Genomic DNA, 22615 nt, shown 5'->3' on the forward strand with positions numbered 1-22615 from the left:
GTCGGCCTACGATATTTTGATCGTTTTCTAAACCCGATCTTGTTTTACTTGACAGTCAACGTTGTATAAACGAAGCATCTTTAAAGTTTATTGAAAGTGGATGAACTTTGTAACTGATAAACACTGATGGAGAATTCGTAGATAATCTCTGAATAATCTTACAAGTTAGATAGGATTATTACTACGAATAATCTAGATTGAATTCCAAAGTAATAATGATGTGTATTTGGTTTTGAAGTGTACTTTCCTATTTCTGTTCCACAATATCAAGAGGGAGGCTAAATATTACCGTACTAAAAATGGTTTTGTTAATCGTTTGCCTAAGTTATACCACTCACTATGTAAAGTTGATGGATCTGTTGAAATTTCTTTATTCACTTGCTTGTTTCCGTCACAAGGTTTTGTCTAATGTCAGTAATATTTAAATGTTGTCTTGTTATCTGTTGATTTTTGCTTGTATATATTATATTATATTTTATAACTTTCAACCATGTTAATGGTGACGTTTGGTCACTGTAGGGTGATGATGAAATAAAATTTTTAAAAAATACCATAAATGATTCGTAAATATTAGTTCCTAATTTCTTCGTAATTGAATTACTTCAACTAAAGATGAACTATATTTTATCGAACTATTTAAAACAAGATTGGATGTTTTGAAGATTAATATTTTAATAAGCAAATTAAATCCCGTTACTGAGCCATGTTTTGAGGCAGAACATACACTGATGATAGGCCTAAGTATGTATAAGAGGTATTTCCTATCATTTTCATATCATATGTTAGTTGACCATTCTCACCTCGAATCGATGCAGTCCAATGTGTAAAACACACAAACAAAAAAGAGAGAGAGGAAAATGTTGAAAAAGAAAAAAAGACCTTTAAATAATGTTTTAAAAATAACGAAACTGCAATATTTATAAGAAGCAACCATTAGAATTTCTTTAAATCGTATTATTCTTTCTACACCTTCAAACTTTATGTGCCCATTATTATATGGACATGATTCCTGATGATGATGTCATATCACTACTACTGTATATTTGGGTATATCCACGTATGTTTCCACGTATTAACTATGTGAAAGTGAACTATTTAAATGTACTTAGCTAAATCAGTTCATGATTCCCTGTGTTGGATTAACGCCGACTGTTTTCAGACTATTAATACTTAATTATTCTCCGCGTACAACCAATGTATCTATGACAATTCTCAACACATTGTTAACTCTTAGTTCTACATTCTTGTCATGGTAACACATGGATCCATCAATTTGTTTTGTGATTTGAAATTGCAAAGTGTTCCAGAAAGTATTGCTCAGGAAAATTGTCTCGGATAGATGCAAAAGATCAAACTTAAAATGGAATTGTTCTTCATCAGAAAAAAATACATCTATTGCATGTCCTAAATAATATACGTACAGTATAGTGGGCCTGTATTAGTTTAAATACTTTGTTGTAGGACTTTGTCTTATTTAAATACAGTAGAACTTTTCCACTAATCTAAATTCATCTATCACAGTAGCAGGAGGAACCCTCACCCCAGCCGCAGAGGATCACAGTAGCAGGAGGAACCCCCACCCCAGCCGCAGAGGATCACAGTAGCAGGAGGAACCCCCACCCCAGCAGCCGCAGAGGATCACAGTAGCAGGAGGAACCCCCACCCCAGCCGCAGAGGATTAAAAACCCAATGGAAATAAGTTTGTTTTTGGTTAAACTTTCTTGGGTTATTCTTAGTTAATTCAGTTAATATTTTCTCGTACCCGTTTTAATGCATGCTCCTGTTTATAATTGATTGATTTGAAATAAAAAATGAAGACGCCAGAAAGATGAGCATGGGTGGATATATCATCATAAAACTAGATTATAAAAATGCATTTATGGACCACATATATTTAAGAAACCATCCAATTCTCTGTACTGTATTTCTATATCATAATGTCATAGGAAAATTATGTAATACAGTATCACATGTGTATCACATGTGTATCTGTGCATACAGTAAGAACAAAGTAAGCATAGACAACAACATTATTCTTTTATCTCACAATATATTTACACAATTAAAACGAGTGACATTTACAATACAGATTATTGGTGTACTAAACTGTATACATATTCAATAAATTGTTTGTTAAACTTTACTCAAAAATTATTATTTTAGTATACATTTAGACATATTTGGCTTTAGGTGGAGAGAGATAATATACCACATATTAGTTTAAAGGTTAAAGTCAAACGATTTTGGTTAAGGCATGTTGATGAAGACATCTCATAAGGCTTCTACAATCAGTAGAAGTGGAGTCTATTTATAAAGTCAAAAATATGTTTGACAAATGAAATTAAGCTATAAAATATCTTGTGAAATAAAGAAGTGAAATATATATTATTATTTGGTTCAACACTGGTGCAAGACAAATTTTTTTGGAGTAGTGTATGGAGCAAGCCTAATCATGGTACAGTACAAAATATCTTTTCTTTAACTGTTAAACTTGTTCAAACTACCATAAACATTTAATATTGAATAGTGTCTAATTAGTAATAAATAAAAGCTTTTAGAAAACCATGTGAACACAGTCTTAATAAAGACATTGATTGTTAAGTTTTGTGTATAAATCCTTACCCTAGTTAGCTAAAGCTCTTTCTACACTATCATACTTTATGTGACGACAAAAACATGTGATGTGCCCATAATAATGGACATGATGATGTCATATCACTACCATATTTGGGCACATCACTACCATATTTGTACACTTATTTGTCAAACTAGTCTGATAGTGTAGACAGAGCTTTATAATAATGGACATGATGATGTCATATCACTACCATATTTGGGCACATCACTACCATATTTGGGCACATCACTACCATATTTGGGCACATCACTACCATATTTGGGCACTTATTTGTCAAACTAGTCTGATAGTGTAGACAGCTTTATAATAATGGACATGATGTCATATCACTACCATATTTGGGCACATCACTACCATATTTGGGCACATCACTACCATATTTGGGCACTTATTTGTCAAACTAGTCTGATAGTGTAGACAGAGCTTTATAATAATGGACATGATGATGTCATATCACTACCATATTTGGGCACATCACTACCATAGTTGGGCACATCACTACCATATTTGGGCACTTATTTGTCAAACTAGTCTGATAGTGTAGACAGAGCTTTATAATAATGGACATGATGATGTCATCACTACCATATTTGGGCACATCACTACCATATTTGGGCACATCACTACCATATTTGGGCACATCACTACCATATTTGGGCACTTATTTGTAGACAGAGCTTTAGAATGTATTTCAATGTATGTAAAACATGAGTGGGAGAATATCTACATTATTAAACTTTAAATACACTTACAGTGCACATATTGTATTTTGCATTCAAATTTACTAAATCATATTATTCATTTTCAAACAATACAGCATCTATATCAGTAGACAATCAATATTATGTAATATTTTTTTTTACATAGATGAAAATAGAATTCTGCTAGAAGACATCAAAATAGTTATTGTGAATTCATAAACATTCATATCTATATAATAATTAAATGATCAAATCTTTATAATCCATAGTATATTTTTGGTATATAGAGAAGGAGTATTGAATACATTGTGATTTTATTTAATTTTTAGCTCTTAGCTCTAGTCGACATAAGACACACAGCTAGGAGGAGACGATGCACAATTACAAGTGAGAATTGATTGATTCAACTGGAGACATTAGCTATTAGAGTACGTAGAAGAGTATTTTATCAGAAAAGATAACCATTAAAATTTGACTAATATGTCTAGATTTCAACAACTTCTCAAATGCATTCATTCAACAGTAAAATTATAAATTTGTTTCCTGCTTATAAATAAAACATGTGCACACTAAAAGCACAGAGAATTTTAGTTCGATCGTAAATGGGCATCAACAATAATTAAAATATCTGTTATAAAAGAATATTAGGATAAAACTATAGGAGACAATTAGCACAATTTGTATGCATCTCACCATTGGCTACTACGTAAATCTTTTTGTGTAGATTACGTACTACTGCACAACAGAGGGCGACAGATGCTTCTGGGAGGTTACAATACATGCTGTCAAGACATTGGTTTTTTTAATTAATCAAATTTTGTTTCTTTGCAAAGTGTGTGTTTAACAATGAGAGAAGCATCAATTGATGGCTCAAAGGTAACAATGGCCATGTAGGCCTAATATGTGATAAATATTACAATATTTGACAAGACTGCAACAATGGTATGGAATGGGAGAGCTCATTAAAAATGGTATCATGAAAGTAAATAATAAAAAACCAAATTAGTCTTCATTTTAAGACATATATAATAGTTATGCAAATTGTACTTTATAACACATACAAAAGGCTTAGCCAATGAATCAGCCGGTGCACAGAATTTCTACCCCAGTTCCCTTAGAAAAGTAAAATATTTACAGGACTTTTTTGTATAATAGTTTCACTCTTTATTTACGATTTATACAGTTATTTCATATTAAAGTGGTTTATTTATAATAACAAATTTTAAGTCAATGCATAAAAATGTTGTGTTTCTCACAAAATTAATTTATCTTAACAACTTTTTCATTGTGTACTATCTGGAAATATTACTTGAAGCAAAGCAACGTAGTTAACGGTCATGACTGAATCTTGTGTGTTGAGTGGTTTCCAGTCTTGATTGAATTTGACAGGGGGCGCTGTGTACTTCATTGTGCTCACCGCATGGTCTTGCCAGTTTAAGTATTGCATGAATGCGTTGAAGTTCACTTGCCCTTGTTCATTCATGTTCATTCTGTAAAAAAAGAAAATTGATGAGAGAAATTGGTTAACCGCAATGACGTCCCTAAAAATTACGTACTTTAAAATTTGGGTAGGCTACAAATTGTAAACAAGCGCTATAAATTTATAAATACTGTAGCTTTACAACTTAAACATCGAGAAGGCACTGATGTATATAATCATAGGAAATTTAACGCCTTCCAAGCAGTTTGTTATGATTTCATACCCTTTCTAATTTTGGTTTGATTGTCCTAAATGCCAGGAAAGGCGTTTGAACTGTTATTAATTTGTCAGATCTGAAGAACGACTCAAACTCATGCATACATTTTGCATGGCTTATAATTTATGCGCATATGACAGTTTTCTTACCCGTAGAATGAAAAACCTTAAAATATAGACATTATCAAGAAAATACACATCCTACAGCAAATAACTCACCAAGGACGGATAAACTGTAACATGCTCACAATAAGTCTTATTTGAGGATAGGGAGTTACAACCCTGGCACTAGGTCAGAATTGAACACTAGACCTCAGGATTGAAGGCAAGTACTGTGTGTTAACCACCAAGCTACAGCTCCGCTATAAACATTCTAGTACTTTCATAAGACTGTTTGTCATTGCACTTTTCCTAATCATTTCTGTACATCATTTTACAAGAGGTAACAGTACTATAAAAATCACTTATGATTGATTAATTAGCCCATGGCAGTAATGTATTTTATTACTAATATGAAAACTGTTATCATTATAAGTAAACAAAATGCGCTGTTCAATGGCGGTATACCAGTGAGGTTATGGGTTCATTGAAACCCTCTGCCAAATTCAATAAATGAAATTCTTCTAGCTTTTAATTTTGAGGGCTTAAATTTCAATCAAATTTGATAATGACCTCTGTTCTTGGAAATATTAGTGTTAGAGTATATAATTAAACAAAGTGCTCCAACCAATAGTTTTTCTAATTTAGGTAAAAATATGGAATATTACATTTTTTAAATTGTTTGATTTCGATCATATTTAGAAGCTTAGATTAAATCTTTCTTGGTTAAATTTGGTAGACCCACTTATGGTAATTTAATATCTATGGAATACATACCTTGAAAGCACCGCCCTCAGCAGGTCATCAGGGATGGGTACATGGAAAGCATGACAAGTACTTCTAATTTGATCAGGGTCAATGAACCCTGACCTGTCAGTATCATGATGGATAAATCCTTCTGTCAGTTTAGTGAAGTTTTCAAAGTTGTTCTTTCTCAGTTGCTCCTGAACAATGGACACAAGTGTGTTGAGGTCGATCTTGGTGTCTTGTGTATCACAGTAAAAGCGAGCTAGAGTCATGATCTCGTGCTCAGCTAGCTGGCTGCCACCGAGTTGCACCATTAGATTTCTGAAAGATGAAGCAACTATCAAACATGAATGATTTTTACTAGTAACACTTTGGAACAGCATCCCTTTGGATATCTGACAGGCTCCTAGTTCTCATCTTTTTAAGAAACAACTAAAAACGTATTTGTTCCCTAACTAGCATTTTTATTTATTTTTGTCTATGTTGTTTCTGATAATTTTCTCTATACAGCGCTTTGATCTTCTGGAAAGGCACTTTATAAATAATGAATAATAATAATATGTTGTGAACTTCTGCTCCATCATGAAATTTAGCCAACACTGATCGCATTTCCAGCCTGGTTAAACTACTGTACTCATTTTTCTTACCTAAATTGATCATAACCTAATTTTCCTGTATTTTGTGGATCGTTGCGATTGAAGAATTCCTTAACACGGTCTTTTTCACGTCCAGCAATACCCTTCAGTTTGGTAATTATTTTTTCAACATCGGATACTGAAAACTGTGAAACAAATGTTTTGATTTATTAATATAATAACTTTATTGGGATTTGGAATATTAAACACATTTTTTAAACATTGGTAGTGGCTAAACTGTGCAACCAAATTTGGATTTAGAAACTAGCATACTACAGTAAGTAAGGGGGTGGGGAATCAGAGGCAGATTTATACACTTTATGATTTGTAATTTAAGTGGCACATACTGTATTCAATAACTCTGCTGAAAATAACTTACATCTTCGTTATGTTTTTCCATATATCTAAATGCATACTCATCAGCTTCTATCAGTATGAAGAAATGATTGTGGAAATTCACACGGCTACCAACATACAGATCTGCAGTGGTGTAGTACTCTGACAGATGAGTGCCAAACAGAGGCTGGCCAGGCTTCTTGATTCGGTTACGTTCCAGGAATTTACCACCAATTATGCCTAGGAAGGACAAGATTCATATCAATAACGTTTATGAAGTTTAAAAATACTTGTATTATTTGTTCTGCACATATCCAACAGCAAATAGGCTAGGAATATCTCATGCATTCTGGACTGACTTAATACAAAGTGGATGTGGCATCATTTGGCCATAAGAAAAATACCTAAAGAACCTAGAACATGGCCTAAAGGTCTATCTACACTATCACACTTAATGTGACAAAAAATGTGATGTGCCCATTTATTTTATGGACACAATAATTTCATATTACTACCATATTTGTTATTCAGATTTTTGTAGACAGAGCTTAAAAGCTACAAGTGGACCTTACAATTTGTTTGCTGTTGGTTGTGGTTTTAAAAATAAAGAAATAATACATGTTATAAAAGATTGTGTGACAGAATCAACACTTGCAAAATATATTTCTCTGTTTTAAGAAGGCACTTCAGGTCAATCATTTATTACTTAACTAATTGTAATAAGCCACTGTAAAGATAATTAAATAATTCAACAATCCTTTATTAATCATGCATTATACAGTGACAAAACCAATAAATTACATTATTTTGTAATTAAAATTAATATTCATGAAAAGATTGAAAAAGTATATTTGGCATCGAGCCAAGGGCAATTACCCCTTTTAAAGTGAATTATTAATATATTTTATCAATTATTAAAATAGACTATTATTATTCTTTTATTATTAAATCTATCAATTTGAACTTATTCAGCTTTAGTTGGTCAAAATATTCCTAAAAACGAATAAAGAAATTGTATTACAAATTAATTTTGACAAGATATTAGCAGCGTAGATGAATTATTGATACTTTAATGGTTTTTATATTTATTGTATTATTTATTGTAGAACAATTTAAATGCAAATCTATATTTTATAAACTGTTTTTCTATTTGCCATCCAATCATATCTCAGGAAATAAGTTTGTCAGATTTTCATTAGCCAATCGAACAGCTCAGCAGCTATTTTTTTTTCTATGTGAAAACATTGCGATTCGTGCGACTATATTTGTCTAGTAGAAAACAGGCTTAAAGCAATGCCTAGAGCAGGGGGTTCTGAACATTTTTGTAGTGCGGGACGAAATTTATAAATAATCTCGCAGGCCAAAAAGAACATACCGCACAACAGGCATGTGATGATGGCCGGAAATGGTACTCTTGCACTTAAAATTAATGATAAATGGCACCTTTAGTTGGCCAGACATGACACTCTTATAGTGCGCTAGCAATCGGCAAAAACGATACCTTTTTTCCGCTGCATGCTACTAAGATAACATTTGTGTTCCCACTGATGCGAACATCAAGGGGAAGTCCAAGATGACGGTATTGTATTTCCGGTACGGTTATAAATTTATGCTAATAATTTTATATTTACATTATAATTAATGCAAATATTAATTTTATATACTTACCTTGGATTATTAACTCTTTTTTTATTTACTGTACTTTGCTTTTAACATTTTTAGTAGCTCTTCGCAGAGCATCTAGCCCGAAGGCCGGCTGTTGAGAACCCCTGGCCTAGAGCTACCATCATGAGGATGTATGGATTGTGACATTCAAGAATTAATGCTACTGTTGTGCCTTACCAGAGTTTCTCACAGGTGGTTCAAACACAGCAATTGTATCATCCGACAAGAAGTACGAGATGATGAATCGTCGGTCAACATCAATCGGTTTGTTAGTGTCCAACCGAGCAACAAAGCGTAACACATTGCTCTCTAGGCCATGTCTATAAACGAAAGAAGTGGTGTTCAATGTGTAAAACAAATTGGGCTTGCGTTCAATTTATTTCAATTGAGCTTGGCAACAAATATAGCTTATATAATCAATCAACAATATCCCTTGCAATACTATCAGATATCTAGGCTAATGCTATAAAAGGAATAAATAAATTACAGGTTTGTTTTTAAATAGTATTAGCTTATTACAACTATAAAGACAAATGCAAACTAAATACTGTAATAATATAATTATATTTTATTTACAATAATTAATTACTTGGTTTTTCTTTTCCAAAGGTACACATTAGCTTCAAGATCTTTGCTCTGTGTAACACAGATATTGAAAACCAATTGAAATGGAATTTCTGGTTTATGAAAAGAATAAGACACTTTGTAATCTGGATTTCTTAGGCCTTTGATTTTATGAGAGTTGTTACCTGTCTTTCTCCATGAACTTGATAAAGTCTCTCCTTGGAGGCTTAGGTAAAAGACCCATGCATGAACAGAGTGAATCCTCCTCAGATCCAAATCCAGTGTATGGTGGCCATTCATGGTTGATTGGCTCTCCAGAGGATGACTGGTAATTCAATGGTTTGAATGATGCTACAATAAACAGAAAGTCAACCATCAATTCATAGCAAATGAGATACTAATTTGGCATAATGATAAATCTCACTTGTATGAGAGGCATTGACACCTGCCTGTACCATACTCTTTGTATCCTTAAGGGTCTTTTCACACATTTTCCAGCACGGTTCTGATCCGGCGAATCGAACATCAATTTTTGGTTTTCACGACGTTCCACGCGGCTATGCACCAATCGATATGCACGTAGCCCAAGAAAACAAAACATTGACGTCCGATTGGATTCTCCGTCGCCGGACCGGAACTGGTGTGAAAGACCCTTTAGACAAGATGTTTTACTCTCATTAACTCGTCTTTCAGATGGGATGTCCCACGTAGTACATAATAAAGAATTTGTTTCCAGTTAAACAATCGAGGTTAGGATATTACACTTACATTATGAATATAATATAAAATGAACATTATTAATTTAATAGCAAATTCAATTCTTCTGTCAAATTCTTGCAATATAACAATATATTCATACTACAGTAGTGTCATGTAATTAATAAATATAATAATATCAATATTACTGTACTTACTGACACCATATTTAGTGGAATAGTATTGTTTTGTAAAGTCATCACAATCGGTGAGTGTGAGAGTGCGCCCCCACAGGTTGATTTGAGTGCCAATGCAAAGATTACTGTCATGGTAATATTCGCTGTGAACTGCACCTGTCTAAAAATAGCAACAAAAAAGAAGAAGACAATCCTAATTAATATTCATAAGACAAAATGACACCTATTCAGTACAATCAATTGTGAACTATTTAACCGTGTTACTGCAAAAACAAAGAATTGCTATTGATGAAACTTGTTTAAAGTTAAGCTTAAACGATAAAAACAAAGATCTTATGTACTCATTTAAAAAAAGTAAGACTGATATAACAAAACTATTAAACTCAAGTTTTATAGTAAGGCCTATACAAATGTCTTTATTATTCTCCAGTCTAGAATACTGCATAAAGTTCTCTTACCTTTAGACTGTCAAGAATATATCTTCCTTTATGTCCCATAGGGCCAAATACATTTAGCACTGTTCGACCTGTGGTCTCTCCAGGCTGTGGCAGAGCTTCTGGCGCAGCCTTCGGGAGACGACCTCTCCTCAGGAACATGGGTGCAGCATCCCTCCCAGCATTTGGGCGAATGATTTCTTTAACTTCAACTGTATCGTCAGCCAAGAAATAATGTAAAATCATTTCACGAGCATCTCCAAACATGCTGTCTTTATCGTCCCATAGTCCGAAAAATCGCAAGACTTGACGATCATGGTCAAGAAACTGTTTCAGGGTGTCGACCTTCTCGTAGGGTCGTAAAGGCTGCTGCGTTTCATCCATCTGAAAGGAAAGACAAATAAAAAAAATGACAATTAAATAATATTTTGTTTTTTCTATACCTAAAGACATCAATAAAATGTCATTATATATTACATATTGTAATAAAAACAGTTCAGTTAGTCATGATAAAGGAATTTCATTTTCCATCAGATTTGAGAAACATTTTTGCATTCTTGTTTTGTTAATAGTTTGACATTTTCTTAATTTTTTTTTTTATGTTTGTTTGTTTTGTTTATGAAAATTAATTCTTAAATTGGTTTAAAAGTGGGAAAGTAAAGTATCTCAAGAAGCGAGGCTTGCATAGGGAAGAAAAAGAAACATGTATAAATTTGTATTTAACAATAAATAAATAAATCTTTGTCCTGTGCTGGAAAAAGAAATATTGGTCAAAACAGTTTCCGGCTAAAAGGACCTTTTACCCAAATATAGAAGATATTCAAATATCTAGTTGATAAGCCTCCTACTTACAGCTTTTCTATGTTCAGTGTTCGGGTCGCTTGGAGTGCCTACAGGTGCCTTGATCCGCACTCCCAGTTTACGTAAAAAGTTGTATGTGAATTGATCACAGCCTGTGATTTTAAAGGTGCGTCCATACAGTGTGATCTCCTTATCTACATTAAAGTGTTCAACCGTGTAGAACTGATCATCATTGGGTGGTGGTAGAGGAATACGATGTCGTCGGATCAATGTACCTAAAGAATATAAAACATTAACAATATTATTATTAATATTTAACCATCTCAAGTTTCGCCCATATGTTACCGAAGAGTTCTCATTAATGACAATGGAGGGACAAATGAGCTAGTTCTCAATGTCCTACGGTTCAAGGTATAATATTAATATCAATTCATTTTTTTTTTATTTCATTATATAAGAAATTACAAAGGAAAACATAATACAATTAAAAGCAAACAAAAACAACATAGATATCCATCTCCTTATAAATTAAATAAAGTTTCATAAAATTATTCTAATCTCTAACAATTTCATATCTAACAAGAGAGATTATTATCAATTAATACTTTAAATTAGGATTATTGTGAGCTTTATAATATATTCTATATTGAATCATGTGTTGAAATAAATTTTGAATATGCATTTATCATAAATATTATATAATTATTTAAATAAAAAGGCTTTAGAGTTTTTGGTTACATTTAATAACTGTTTATTTTATTTTGTACATTCTGTGTTTTTGGAAAGAGTGAATAATTCATAATTAACAAAACTACAAAATGTTTTGGGGTGTTGCATAAAATTCAAATTAGTCAATTTTATCAAAAGTAATCACCTTGTGGTATGCCACTATTATTAACCTGAGGTTCAATTACTTGAATTGAGTCGTCTTCTAAGTAAAAGTAAATCTTGCATTTTCTTATTCGGTACTGCTCTTCTCGTTTCTCATGCACTGCTTCTTGGAAGTAAGCATCGAACCTCATCACTTGACGGTCGAATGCTACCCAGGCTGGGGCGGCATTGCCTTCCCCTTGTGGGATATTGCTGAGCTGTGGCTTAGGTCTTTGCCCAACGAGTCTTTGACCTCCTATTCCAGATTTATGTTCACCAACGTACATTGAAACATCATTGCGGTTGTCGAACTGATGTGATTTTTTGAAGTTTGTTTTACCAACCTGAAAGTTAGTTAAAATTAAAAAAAAATGTTAAATTTGATTAAGTTTAAATAAAGCTTGTCAAGAATAAATAACAAAAATAATTGATGTGTGCCACACACAGTTTGAATGAATCTAACTTCAGTGATGTACTGTACTCCTCCTAGCTAGGCTATCCCTACTAATTAGCAAGGCCAACAAGGATTACGGTCGAAGCGGCAGCCAACTAAAGCGGTTAAATAACGGTAATCTGTATGGAACGCCGTGTGCGCTTTGATTGTCGTTGTTTTGTAATCTTTGATTGTCATTGTTTCGACAGGTTTTCTTTACCTCGGACGTAATTAACAATCTCCATTATTATGTAATTTATTCTCTTTTTTTTTTTACAGATTGAATGTGATACGCGTACGTTCTTTTAAACGAAATGGCGAATCGATGATTACTTATTTTAACTGTTCTAAATGATATACATATGTTTAATAAAGTCTATAAAATACATTGTGGTGTTTATATTGTATATTAATATAATATAATAATAAGCCAATTATTAAGAATTATATATAAATAAACCAATCAATAAAGTATATCAAAATATATAAATATATTAATAATTAAAAATATTTGTTATTGTATATTAATTAATTAGTAAAGTAACTATAGTAGTGTTCGCAATCATAATTTAATTACAATAACATGATGACAGCAATTTATTTAATATCCTACACTATTTTATTACTTCAGATATTTAAATATTGATCAATTGAAAATGAGTTTTAAATACTAAAATAAGATGAAAGTGTCTGTTTGATACGGTAATTAATTACGTGAATTTCTGCTAATAACTCGACTGACGGCCAGCAATAGTGCTGCTGCACATTAGGTGGGCGTCCCATGTTGCTTTATTGAAAACACAAACAATGTATTACAATGGAATAACACTTAAATGTATAACACACACTATTACTAATAATAAAAACCAAGATTCGATAGTACAGTATGTCAATGAGATATAAATATTCGGCAATACCGTACGTAAATTATTATTGCAATACTGTATAAAGATTCGATAGTATGTAAACAAGATATAAATATTCGGTAATACCGTACGTAAATTATTAATGCAATACTGTATAAAGATTCGATAGTATGTAAACAAGATATAAATATTCGGCAATACCGTACGTAAATTATTATTTAATGCAACACTGTATAAAGATGATTCGATTAAGTCTGTAAATGAGATATCAAGATTCGGCAATACCGTACGTAAATTATTAATGCAATACTGTATAAAGATTCAATAGTATGTAAAAATGAGATATAAAGATTCGGCAATACCGTACGTAAATTATTAATGCAATACTGTATAAAGATTCAATAGTATGTAAACGAGATATAAAGATTCGGCAATACCGTACGTAAATTATTAATGCAATACTGTATAAAGATTCGATAGTATGTCAAATGAGATATCAAGATTCGGCAATACCGTACGTAAATTATTAATGCAATACTGTATAAAGATTCAATAGTATGTAAAAATGAGATATAAAGATTCGGCAATACCGTACGTAAATTATTAATGCAATACTGTATAAAGATTCGATAGTATGTAAACGAGATATAAAGATTCGGCAATACCATACGTAAATTATTAATGCAATACTGTATAAAATTCGATAGTATGTAAATGAGATATAAAGGTTCGGCAATACCGTACGTAAATTATTATTGCAATACTGTATAAAATTCGATAGTTAAATGTAAATGAGATATAAATATTCGGCAATACCGTACGTAAATTATTATTGCAATACTGTATAAAAATCGATAGTATGTAAATGAGATATAAAGATTCGGCAATACCGTACGTAAATTAATATTATTATTGCAATACTGTATAAGGTTTCAATAGTATATAAACGAGATATAAAGATTCGGCAATATCGTATACGTAAATTATTATTGCAATATTGTATAAGGATTCAATAGTATGTAAACGAGATATAAAGGTTCGGCAAAATATATTTCGATATATGTATTAGTTAATAATAATAGTAAATACAAATAAAATATACATTGATTTATCGGCAGGCAAACTTAATTATTATAGAAATATAAAGATTTGATAGTACATGAGTTGGCTTATATTTATTTAGCTGTAACTCAACTCGCCATAGGCCATGGCGTTGACAACGACAATCAAAGATTAAAGCGCACATGGCGTTCCATACAAATGACGATATTAAACTGGCGGCCGCTTTGGTTGGCAGCCGCTTCGACCATACTCCGCCAACAATAGGCTTAGCTAGGGCCAGGCTACTCTGACACCGTGGTGGTGGTGGTCAGGTGCGCTGATTTTTAACTGATTTGGATTTGTGTATGTAGGCCTCTAGCTAGATAGGCCTAGATAGCCTCCTACTACTACTATAGGCCTACTAGTACTAGGCTAGGCCTACTGGCCTAGGCCTAGGGCCTAGCTAGTAGCTAGCCTAGCTAGCTAGGAGGGCCTCTAGCTAGCTAGCTAGGGCTAGTAGGCTAGTGGACTGCTTGAATTATTACATCAACAACACCTAAAAATCGACTTACATTTGAATTCAATGAGTTTCCTGGAAGAAATGGAAGTGACATCGTTGTGTTTAAATTGATAAAATTGCAGGTATTTGGTTTTCTTCTCCGTATGTTTTCAACTGCCAGTTGTTGTGTGTCTTCGATTTGTGTTGTGAAAATGCTAGCAGCCGACAATTTGTTGGTGAGGTTGCCATGCGACAAAGCATGATAATAAAGTAGTAGTATTAATTTATTTGTATTATTAAACCAGTTATTCAAAACAATTAAGATTAAATAATATTACACAATGATTAGTAAATTATGCAAGATAATATATTAAGTATTTATTTTAAATGCACAAGAATAATATCAAATAAAACTTTTAATGTACAAACATACCAAACAACAGAGGGCAGTATATATATATATTTTTTTTTCTTGAAGGTACGTTTGATTGACGCCGCCCGACCCCCCCCACACGCACCATCTCGTAAGTTCTAGCTGGCCTAGGCTAGCTTAAATTATTTCGTTTTTTGTATTACATTCTATATTGATTCGGATTAACATTTGGTATATAAAATAATAATAGTCTAGGCCTATTATTATATAGGCCTATGTATAAAGTTAAGCCAGGTGTCTGACATCGTTTTTGACAGAGAGAGCGCGCGGACAATGAACCAGGTACGATCTCTTTTGGTAAAGTCGATTGGCCCCATACAATTTGCCTTGAGCCTGGCGCATATTAGTATTATCCTCTATAATTACCGTACCTTTAGTTTTTAGAAGTATAGATACGGTACCGTATCTTTAGCCATATTAAACGTTAAAAATATATATATAGGTAGGCCCTAACTTTATTCCAAAAAATGTAACAAAACCACGCACTGTGGATTTACAAAATCTGATACGTTCTTATATGCATGCATCCTACAACAACAAAAAATATAAAATAACGTAAAAATAAAGATTCAAAATAACAAAAGCCACTTATTTCTGTTGCTGGCAATCTCACGCAAATTAATTAGGTCGTTTAAATTATTTATCTTAAAATTTCTGATAAATAAATCATTTTTAAGTGTACTTAACAGATTGGTTTGATGTTTTCCAATTCGCACTTTTATTGGATTAGAGTGTACTATACCAAACACCAATGCTGAAAAAGCAGGAGTATCTTCACTCATTCTAAGTATATGGCCAAGCATAGACCACCTATGTTTATTTACATTTACACTTAACTTACACTTAATGTTTGATGGAAATAGTTTAGGCTAGTGCCTATTAGATTCCATTTCTAGCCGAAAATAGTTGTCAAGTCTAGACTTAAAGATGTTCACTGAAGAGGCTTGTATTACTGTACATATTCAGGCAGAGAATTCCAGTGATGTATGACTCTGATGGTAAAAAAGTTGACCCTGCACATAAGATTTCCTCTAAGTTTTGGACGATATAGTTTTAAGCTGTGTCCCCTGGTTCTGATGTTGTGAGACAATTTAAATAAATATTTTGGGTCAATATCCTCAAAGCCTTTCAAAATTTTGAAAGCTTCAATCAAATCTCCTCGTAGTCTTCTTGTCTCTAATGGTTGAAGATCAAGATATTCTAACCTTTTTTCATATGGTAGATCACTTATTGACTTGACCATCTTTGTAGCTCTTCTCTGCACCTTCTCCAAGATTTCTTTGTCTTTGTTATAGTAAGGAGACCAGGACTGTATACAGTATTCCATATGTGGACGGATGTATGCCTTGTACATGACCCAAAAACTTTCTTTGTCAATATTATTATTATTATTACATTCTCAGATAACAGTTTAGTATTTGTTACCAAATGTAACTTATTATTGCTAATCTTTTTCGGATATTTCACATTAATAATAGTTCTTAACACTTTCACCGCCAAAGACGGAAATCTCCGTCTTTCGATGCCCAGCGCCAGACCGACAAAGACGGAAATTTCCGTCTTTGGCTTTTTATTGCACAATTTGTTAGATCAGGTATATATGGACCGCATGTAGAAATTTCAACATCCAAATCGATCTGGACCGCAAATATTTTGATACTTTATTAACCCCTAGTGCCATTGACTCAGCTGGTCTACATCGTGTCCTATCCGTAAACAACATAAAGTGCTTACTGCCGCTGCGGACGAAGCAATTGCAGAAATATTTGCCAACTCTGACTCTGAAAATGAGTATTTATTATCCCCAGATGATGAAGGTATATTTGTACCTAAATCTGGTTTATAAAATGTAATAAATAATAGGAGATAATTTAGCTAGCCTGGCCTAGGCTAGTTTGTAGAATAGGTTGAGAATCGTGACACTACACTGACAGACGGTGCAGCCAGGCTAAAAACCTCATTATCTCTGCTTTGTTCTCCGATTGAGCCTAAAGTGCTAAAAGTGAGCCAAGTTCTTTGTACAATTATGTGGTATTACAGTTTTATTTCAATAAAGTGTTAGGTACCATTGGAAAGTTTATTTCTATCTCATTATTTGAGTGTATATTGCATGTTATTCTGATTACAAACACCTTTGCTATGAGCTTTGAAAAACAGGTAAATTTATCTAAAATGGCTGGCGGTGAGGGGTACTTCCTTTATTGAATGCCTGGCGGTGAAAGTGTTAAGTGGGACCTATGACAGGTATCAATTTTTTTCATAACAACTTTGGGAGCAGACCAGCTATTGCAATTATACAATAAAATAGATACAACTACTGTAATACATTATATAACTTGAGTTTCAAATCAGTTGCAATAATTTTCTTAAGCCACACATTATTAAAGTTGTTAAATGCTACATTTGCTAATATAATTCTATGCTTAATATCCTTAGGAAGTAGTATCTAAAAATGAACCTAAGACCTTGTGAGACCTCCATACTTCAGATTTTGGGTCCTTACTATCAATAAACACATGGTTAAACTCAGTCTTACTTTCATTAATAAATAAATTCCAATCTTTAAAAACTTTAACAGCAATTGGCAAGACATTATCAAGTTCGCTCTTGAGTTCAGAAAGAAAGTCAATATCGTCAGCATAGGAGAATTCAAGCGGGAAACATTTAATGTCAATTGGTGGATTAGGTCTGAAAGTAGTCATAGCTCTTAACTGGTACAAAGCTCCAGCAAATGTGATAGTAAAAAAAAGTCCTGATAAACAATCGCCTTGAAACGAACCTAATACAGATTCAAACGAACTGGAAAGTTTACCACCAACTTTCACTTGTAGTTTGGTATTTGACAACATAAACCTAACTAGGCGTATGTCATCGTCAGAACAACCAGCATCGCTTAGTAAACGTAACACAGTATCACGTTTAATAGTATCAAACACAGAAGACATGTCTAAACCCATTTTGTAGAATTCCCATTTCTTTTGTTTGACTATAGATGTTAATATTCTTTGCGCCCATACAATATCAGCACAGCTCCGACCTCTCTTATAAGCACTTTGGAAGGGTCCAGTATAATTGTTAACGTTTTCCTCAATACGTTTATAAATAATCAATGACATTACTTTGCGAATAACGTTGCTCAATGTAAGAGGCCTTAGATTTTTACATGGTCCCTTCGGTTTTTCAGGTTTTTGCAGGGGTGTAATTAAACCTTCAGTTATACTCTGCAGATGTATATTTCTTTCAAAACATTTCTTAATGATGCAAGCGTAAAGCACATAGACGTCATCACTCGCATACTTGAACAATTCTGGTGCAATCTTGTCAGGTCCACAAGCTTTATTATTTTTTAAAGAGGAAGCAGCATTAGCCACTTCACTGACCGTTATTGGGTAGTTTAACTTTCTTGGTGGACCATCAAATGCGTTTATTGGATCAATGCTGACATCAGTTAACTGTTTGCAGAACCAATCTTTCACGACTTCTGCTTTCTTTTGATTTGAATAAATCGCACTTCCGTCATTTTCTGTTACAAATATTTCATTAGTTTTCTTGTTTGTGCAGAGTAATTTTACAGAATCAAACATTTTCTTTGTTTCATTTGTAGTAGTGATTCTATCGATCAATTGTTTTGCTTTGTTTTCTTCAATGTTTTTCAACCGTTTAGAAATTGCATTTTTTTTCTTATTAATATACGTACGCAATAAACTACGATCTTTCGAGGTATTGCATGAGTTTAATTGACAACGTAACTCAGATCTTTCAACAGTGAGTCTTGACAACTCATTGTCTTGTACATAATTAGGTCTATCATTATTTGTCATACCATTTGCTGTTAACAATTTACTCATTGACACATTAGGATCATTATTAATATTAATATTCATTTTACAAAGTTCACGTTTTATTTGATTACAATATCTATCACGTGATTCCTGATTTAATAACAATGAACAATTAAGCTTGATTGTATATTTACTTTTCTTAAAAGTTAGTACACGCATATTTAGATTAAATTGAGCACACACTATTTTGTGATCACTGATGGTTCTGGTGTCACTATATGCCCTACTATTTTTTAAAGTACTTTTAAAACGAGTTTTACAAAGTATGAAGTCAATCTGTCTATGATATGGCTTAGTTTCTTTTGTTACTCTACCAGCATCCCAGGTTTAAACATACATTAATTTGTGTGTGTTGTTACATGGCCAATTTTATGTTTGAATGCTGTATTACAGGCAAAAAGCTTATTATTCATCATAAAATTAAAAAAAACTTGACCACTATCATTAATAACACTGTGTCCATAAGAACCAATGTGTTCAGATAAGTTGTCAAAACCAATATTGTTAGCTTTACCAAGTACAGCGTTAAAATCACCCAGCACAAACAATTCCCATTTTGCAGGTACACAACATGCTTTCTCAAGATCATTATAAAATTTATTTAGCAATCCGGGATTAGTTTTTGCCCTCACAGCAGTGGGGCTATATGTGACCCGATCTCGCAAAACCCTCTCTTTGTCGGCAATTCAAAATTCACGTAATCAGTCAAAATACGTCCAATTCGACTACCCTGGCAGATTACATGTTTTTGCATTTTCGAAATATTTCACTATTTAAGAATACGTCTACCTGATTTAAACTCCCGAAATTTATTTAAAATTATGAAAAAAGAAAGTTTTAAAAACATGTATTTTCCTCAAGCCTAACAATTTATTCACGATCTACGCTAAAATCTTGCGTAAATTCAGTTGAAAGTTGCCGAGTTTGACGACATTTTGATCGCCAGTTCGCTGCACAATGTTGAAAGGTCACACATCAAAATAAAGCTCATCCATTTGACATTCCAAATATGGAAGTTTTAGGGCGGAGTTTAAAGAAGGAACCAATGAAATCTTTGATTTACTATGACATAATTTCAGAAAATTCGGTTCTTCGAAGTTTCTGGAACAGCGAGTGTTGCTATGGCACATCATCGCAATAACAAACGTTATTGGTCAACGCGCTAGATGTTATACGCTCTACGCGCGGAAATAAAAAGTTGTTTACATTTTTGTGAGGTTATTTTCATTTTACACACAGCATGTCGTAAATTGTAATAAAAACGATTTTAATATTCAAAGTAAAGTGTTCGGCGTGTTCTCCAATAGCTGTAGCCTGTATTTGTTTATTCCATAGTAAAATAGACAAGTCAAAAACAATTCACGTCATAAATTCAATTGTATTTTCTATATTTTTTTTGGGCTAGGCCTTAATTTTATGATGTTTGTAGGCTTACTACTACTGGGCCTAGCTTTATTGTCGATAATAGTTTTCTTTATACATTTTATATATCCAATCGGCTCTTAATTATTTATTTAATTTATTGTCCAGTCCATTCATATTAAATGTTTTTTTTTAATCATTGGATTCAAGTCCAAACATTACAGCGAATCTTCCACGTTATAAAAAAAATAAATGTATTAAATCGTCAATACAATGTTAGTAGCTAGCAAGTTGTGACTCTGCAAGGCGCCAAACTTGTCTAGGCTAGTTTACTACTAACGCCGGCCCAGTGTCGATGCACCGCTGCCATACACGGCAACCCATCAGCAGTAAAGTCTTACAGGCGATGACGGCGAAAATCTGAATAGGCCTAGCTAGGCCTAGGCCTGCTTGGTTTTTCGCTGTTGATATCGTAAACACCTACGAAACCAGTTAAAATAAGCTTGACGTTATAATGCTGCTTTTCAATAGTGCAAAATAGTTAATTCGAGTGACTAAATAGGTTAAAACGGGGTCTGAAATCAGTCAAATTGACTATGATGTGCACGCTGCTATTATTGCACACACTTCCTGGTATGACGTCATTGTGCCTTAGACCAAAATACCGCGTTGCTACGGAGTGAGTTTTCAGCGCGTATCAAAAAGAATTTCATTGCAAACTTCAAACGCGATTTTCTCGTAAACTAATTGAATGATTTGTAAGTTTTTAAAATGTAATAACTTTTTAAATATTTACTCAATTTTTATGAAATTAACACCACTACAAAGCTTATGATTAAAATAATCCAAATATATAAAAAAATACAAAATGAATATTTCCGACAAAAGTAGGGTTTTGCCAGATCGGGTCACATATGCATTAACAACTCTACACTTAATGTAACCATTATTTTTTCAGGTTGGAAAAACAATGTTAAGGTACGCAATATCATCGTTAATTACGTTCCATGTCTCAACATATTCATTAATTCTACTACCGTACTTATAACGAAACCTACTCCTCTGTGTCAATGATTTTGTTTAAAACAAATTAATCTATTTTTTGATGGAAAAGTAAAGTCATATTGTTCACATATTTTAGTTTCTTGCAATGCTATGATATCACTTCTATACCTCTTACAATCATCATCTAAAGTGTGCTTTATATTAACAATACCACGTACATTAAAGGTGGCAAGAGATAACATAATTACATTCACTAAGTATACTAGCCTTATGTACATATCTAGGAATATTTAAGGAACAATACTGACTATAAAATACCACACAAAAGACAAAACAGTGCGTCAAAACTAAACCAGCTCCATCATGTAGTTAAAAAACAACGTACTGTATATTCAAATGAAGCACAATTCGTGTATTCGTGTATTGTTTACAGCTGTACAGTTTGGTCAAAAAAAAATTCGCTCGTGGTTCAGAGGTCATGACTTTCAGGATGCATCCAATCACGTGGATTTAGGCTGGCAGTGACAGTCATACTCATAGTCCAGCAAGGCGGTCTGTTCCGGTGCCTGTTTTATAACTCTGATAGTGGCGCGCAGGCTAGGTTCCGTGTAACACTTCGCCGTAAAATTACAGAAAAATATACAAAAAACTTCAAAAAACGATAAACAAATAGCAACTTCTGATAATCATAAGCAGCATGCACATAAGTTAAACTGTCTAGCAGTGGATTAAACACGTCGTTTTGACGGTAAAATATGCTCCACTGCTATGCGTGGTCGTTAAACTAACGCGCCATTGCATAAAAATATATTGGCCTAAACTAAATAATGAAATATTTAATGAAATTTTGTATGTTTTATAGTAAACAGTAAAGTTCAAAATGTTTTTATTTGTTCATTCCTGTTACTTGTAGGTTCAGTAGAAGTTGATGTAGTATATCGTTTGCAAGATTTTTGTGTTTAGAATGCCAAAGAAAGAGAAATGTCTACCAATAGCTTGTGACATCCAGACATGTTTGCAAGGTACTGTAATATCATAAAAAGTATCATCTTATA

The 22615-nt window shown here is 33.0% G+C and overlaps 2 protein-coding genes across 2 annotated transcripts; both read right to left on the reverse strand.

Moving 5' to 3' along the window:
• Positions 1-1958: 1958 nt before the first annotated feature.
• On the reverse strand, positions 1959-15130 carry LOC140048525 (EF-hand domain-containing family member C2-like). The gene is made up of 11 exons (XM_072093264.1): positions 14992-15130; positions 12084-12423; positions 11261-11484; positions 10433-10792; positions 9996-10134; positions 9267-9432; positions 8695-8837; positions 6896-7092; positions 6529-6662; positions 5912-6202; positions 1959-4829 (listed from the first exon to the last, which is right to left on the reverse strand). Exons 1-11 carry the CDS (start codon positions 15031-15033, stop codon positions 4622-4624), a joined length of 2244 nt encoding a protein of 747 aa, XP_071949365.1. The 5' UTR covers positions 15034-15130; the 3' UTR covers positions 1959-4621.
• A 1170-nt stretch (positions 15131-16300) lies between these two features.
• Positions 16301-16705, reverse strand: LOC140049661 (uncharacterized). The gene has a single exon (XM_072094610.1). It carries the CDS (start codon positions 16703-16705, stop codon positions 16301-16303), a length of 405 nt encoding a protein of 134 aa, XP_071950711.1.
• Positions 16706-22615: the final 5910 nt, after the last annotated feature.

The sequence above is a fragment of the Antedon mediterranea genome, chromosome 5, assembly GCF_964355755.1.
Source record: "Antedon mediterranea chromosome 5, ecAntMedi1.1, whole genome shotgun sequence".
NCBI lineage: Eukaryota > Metazoa > Echinodermata > Crinoidea > Comatulida > Antedonidae > Antedon > Antedon mediterranea.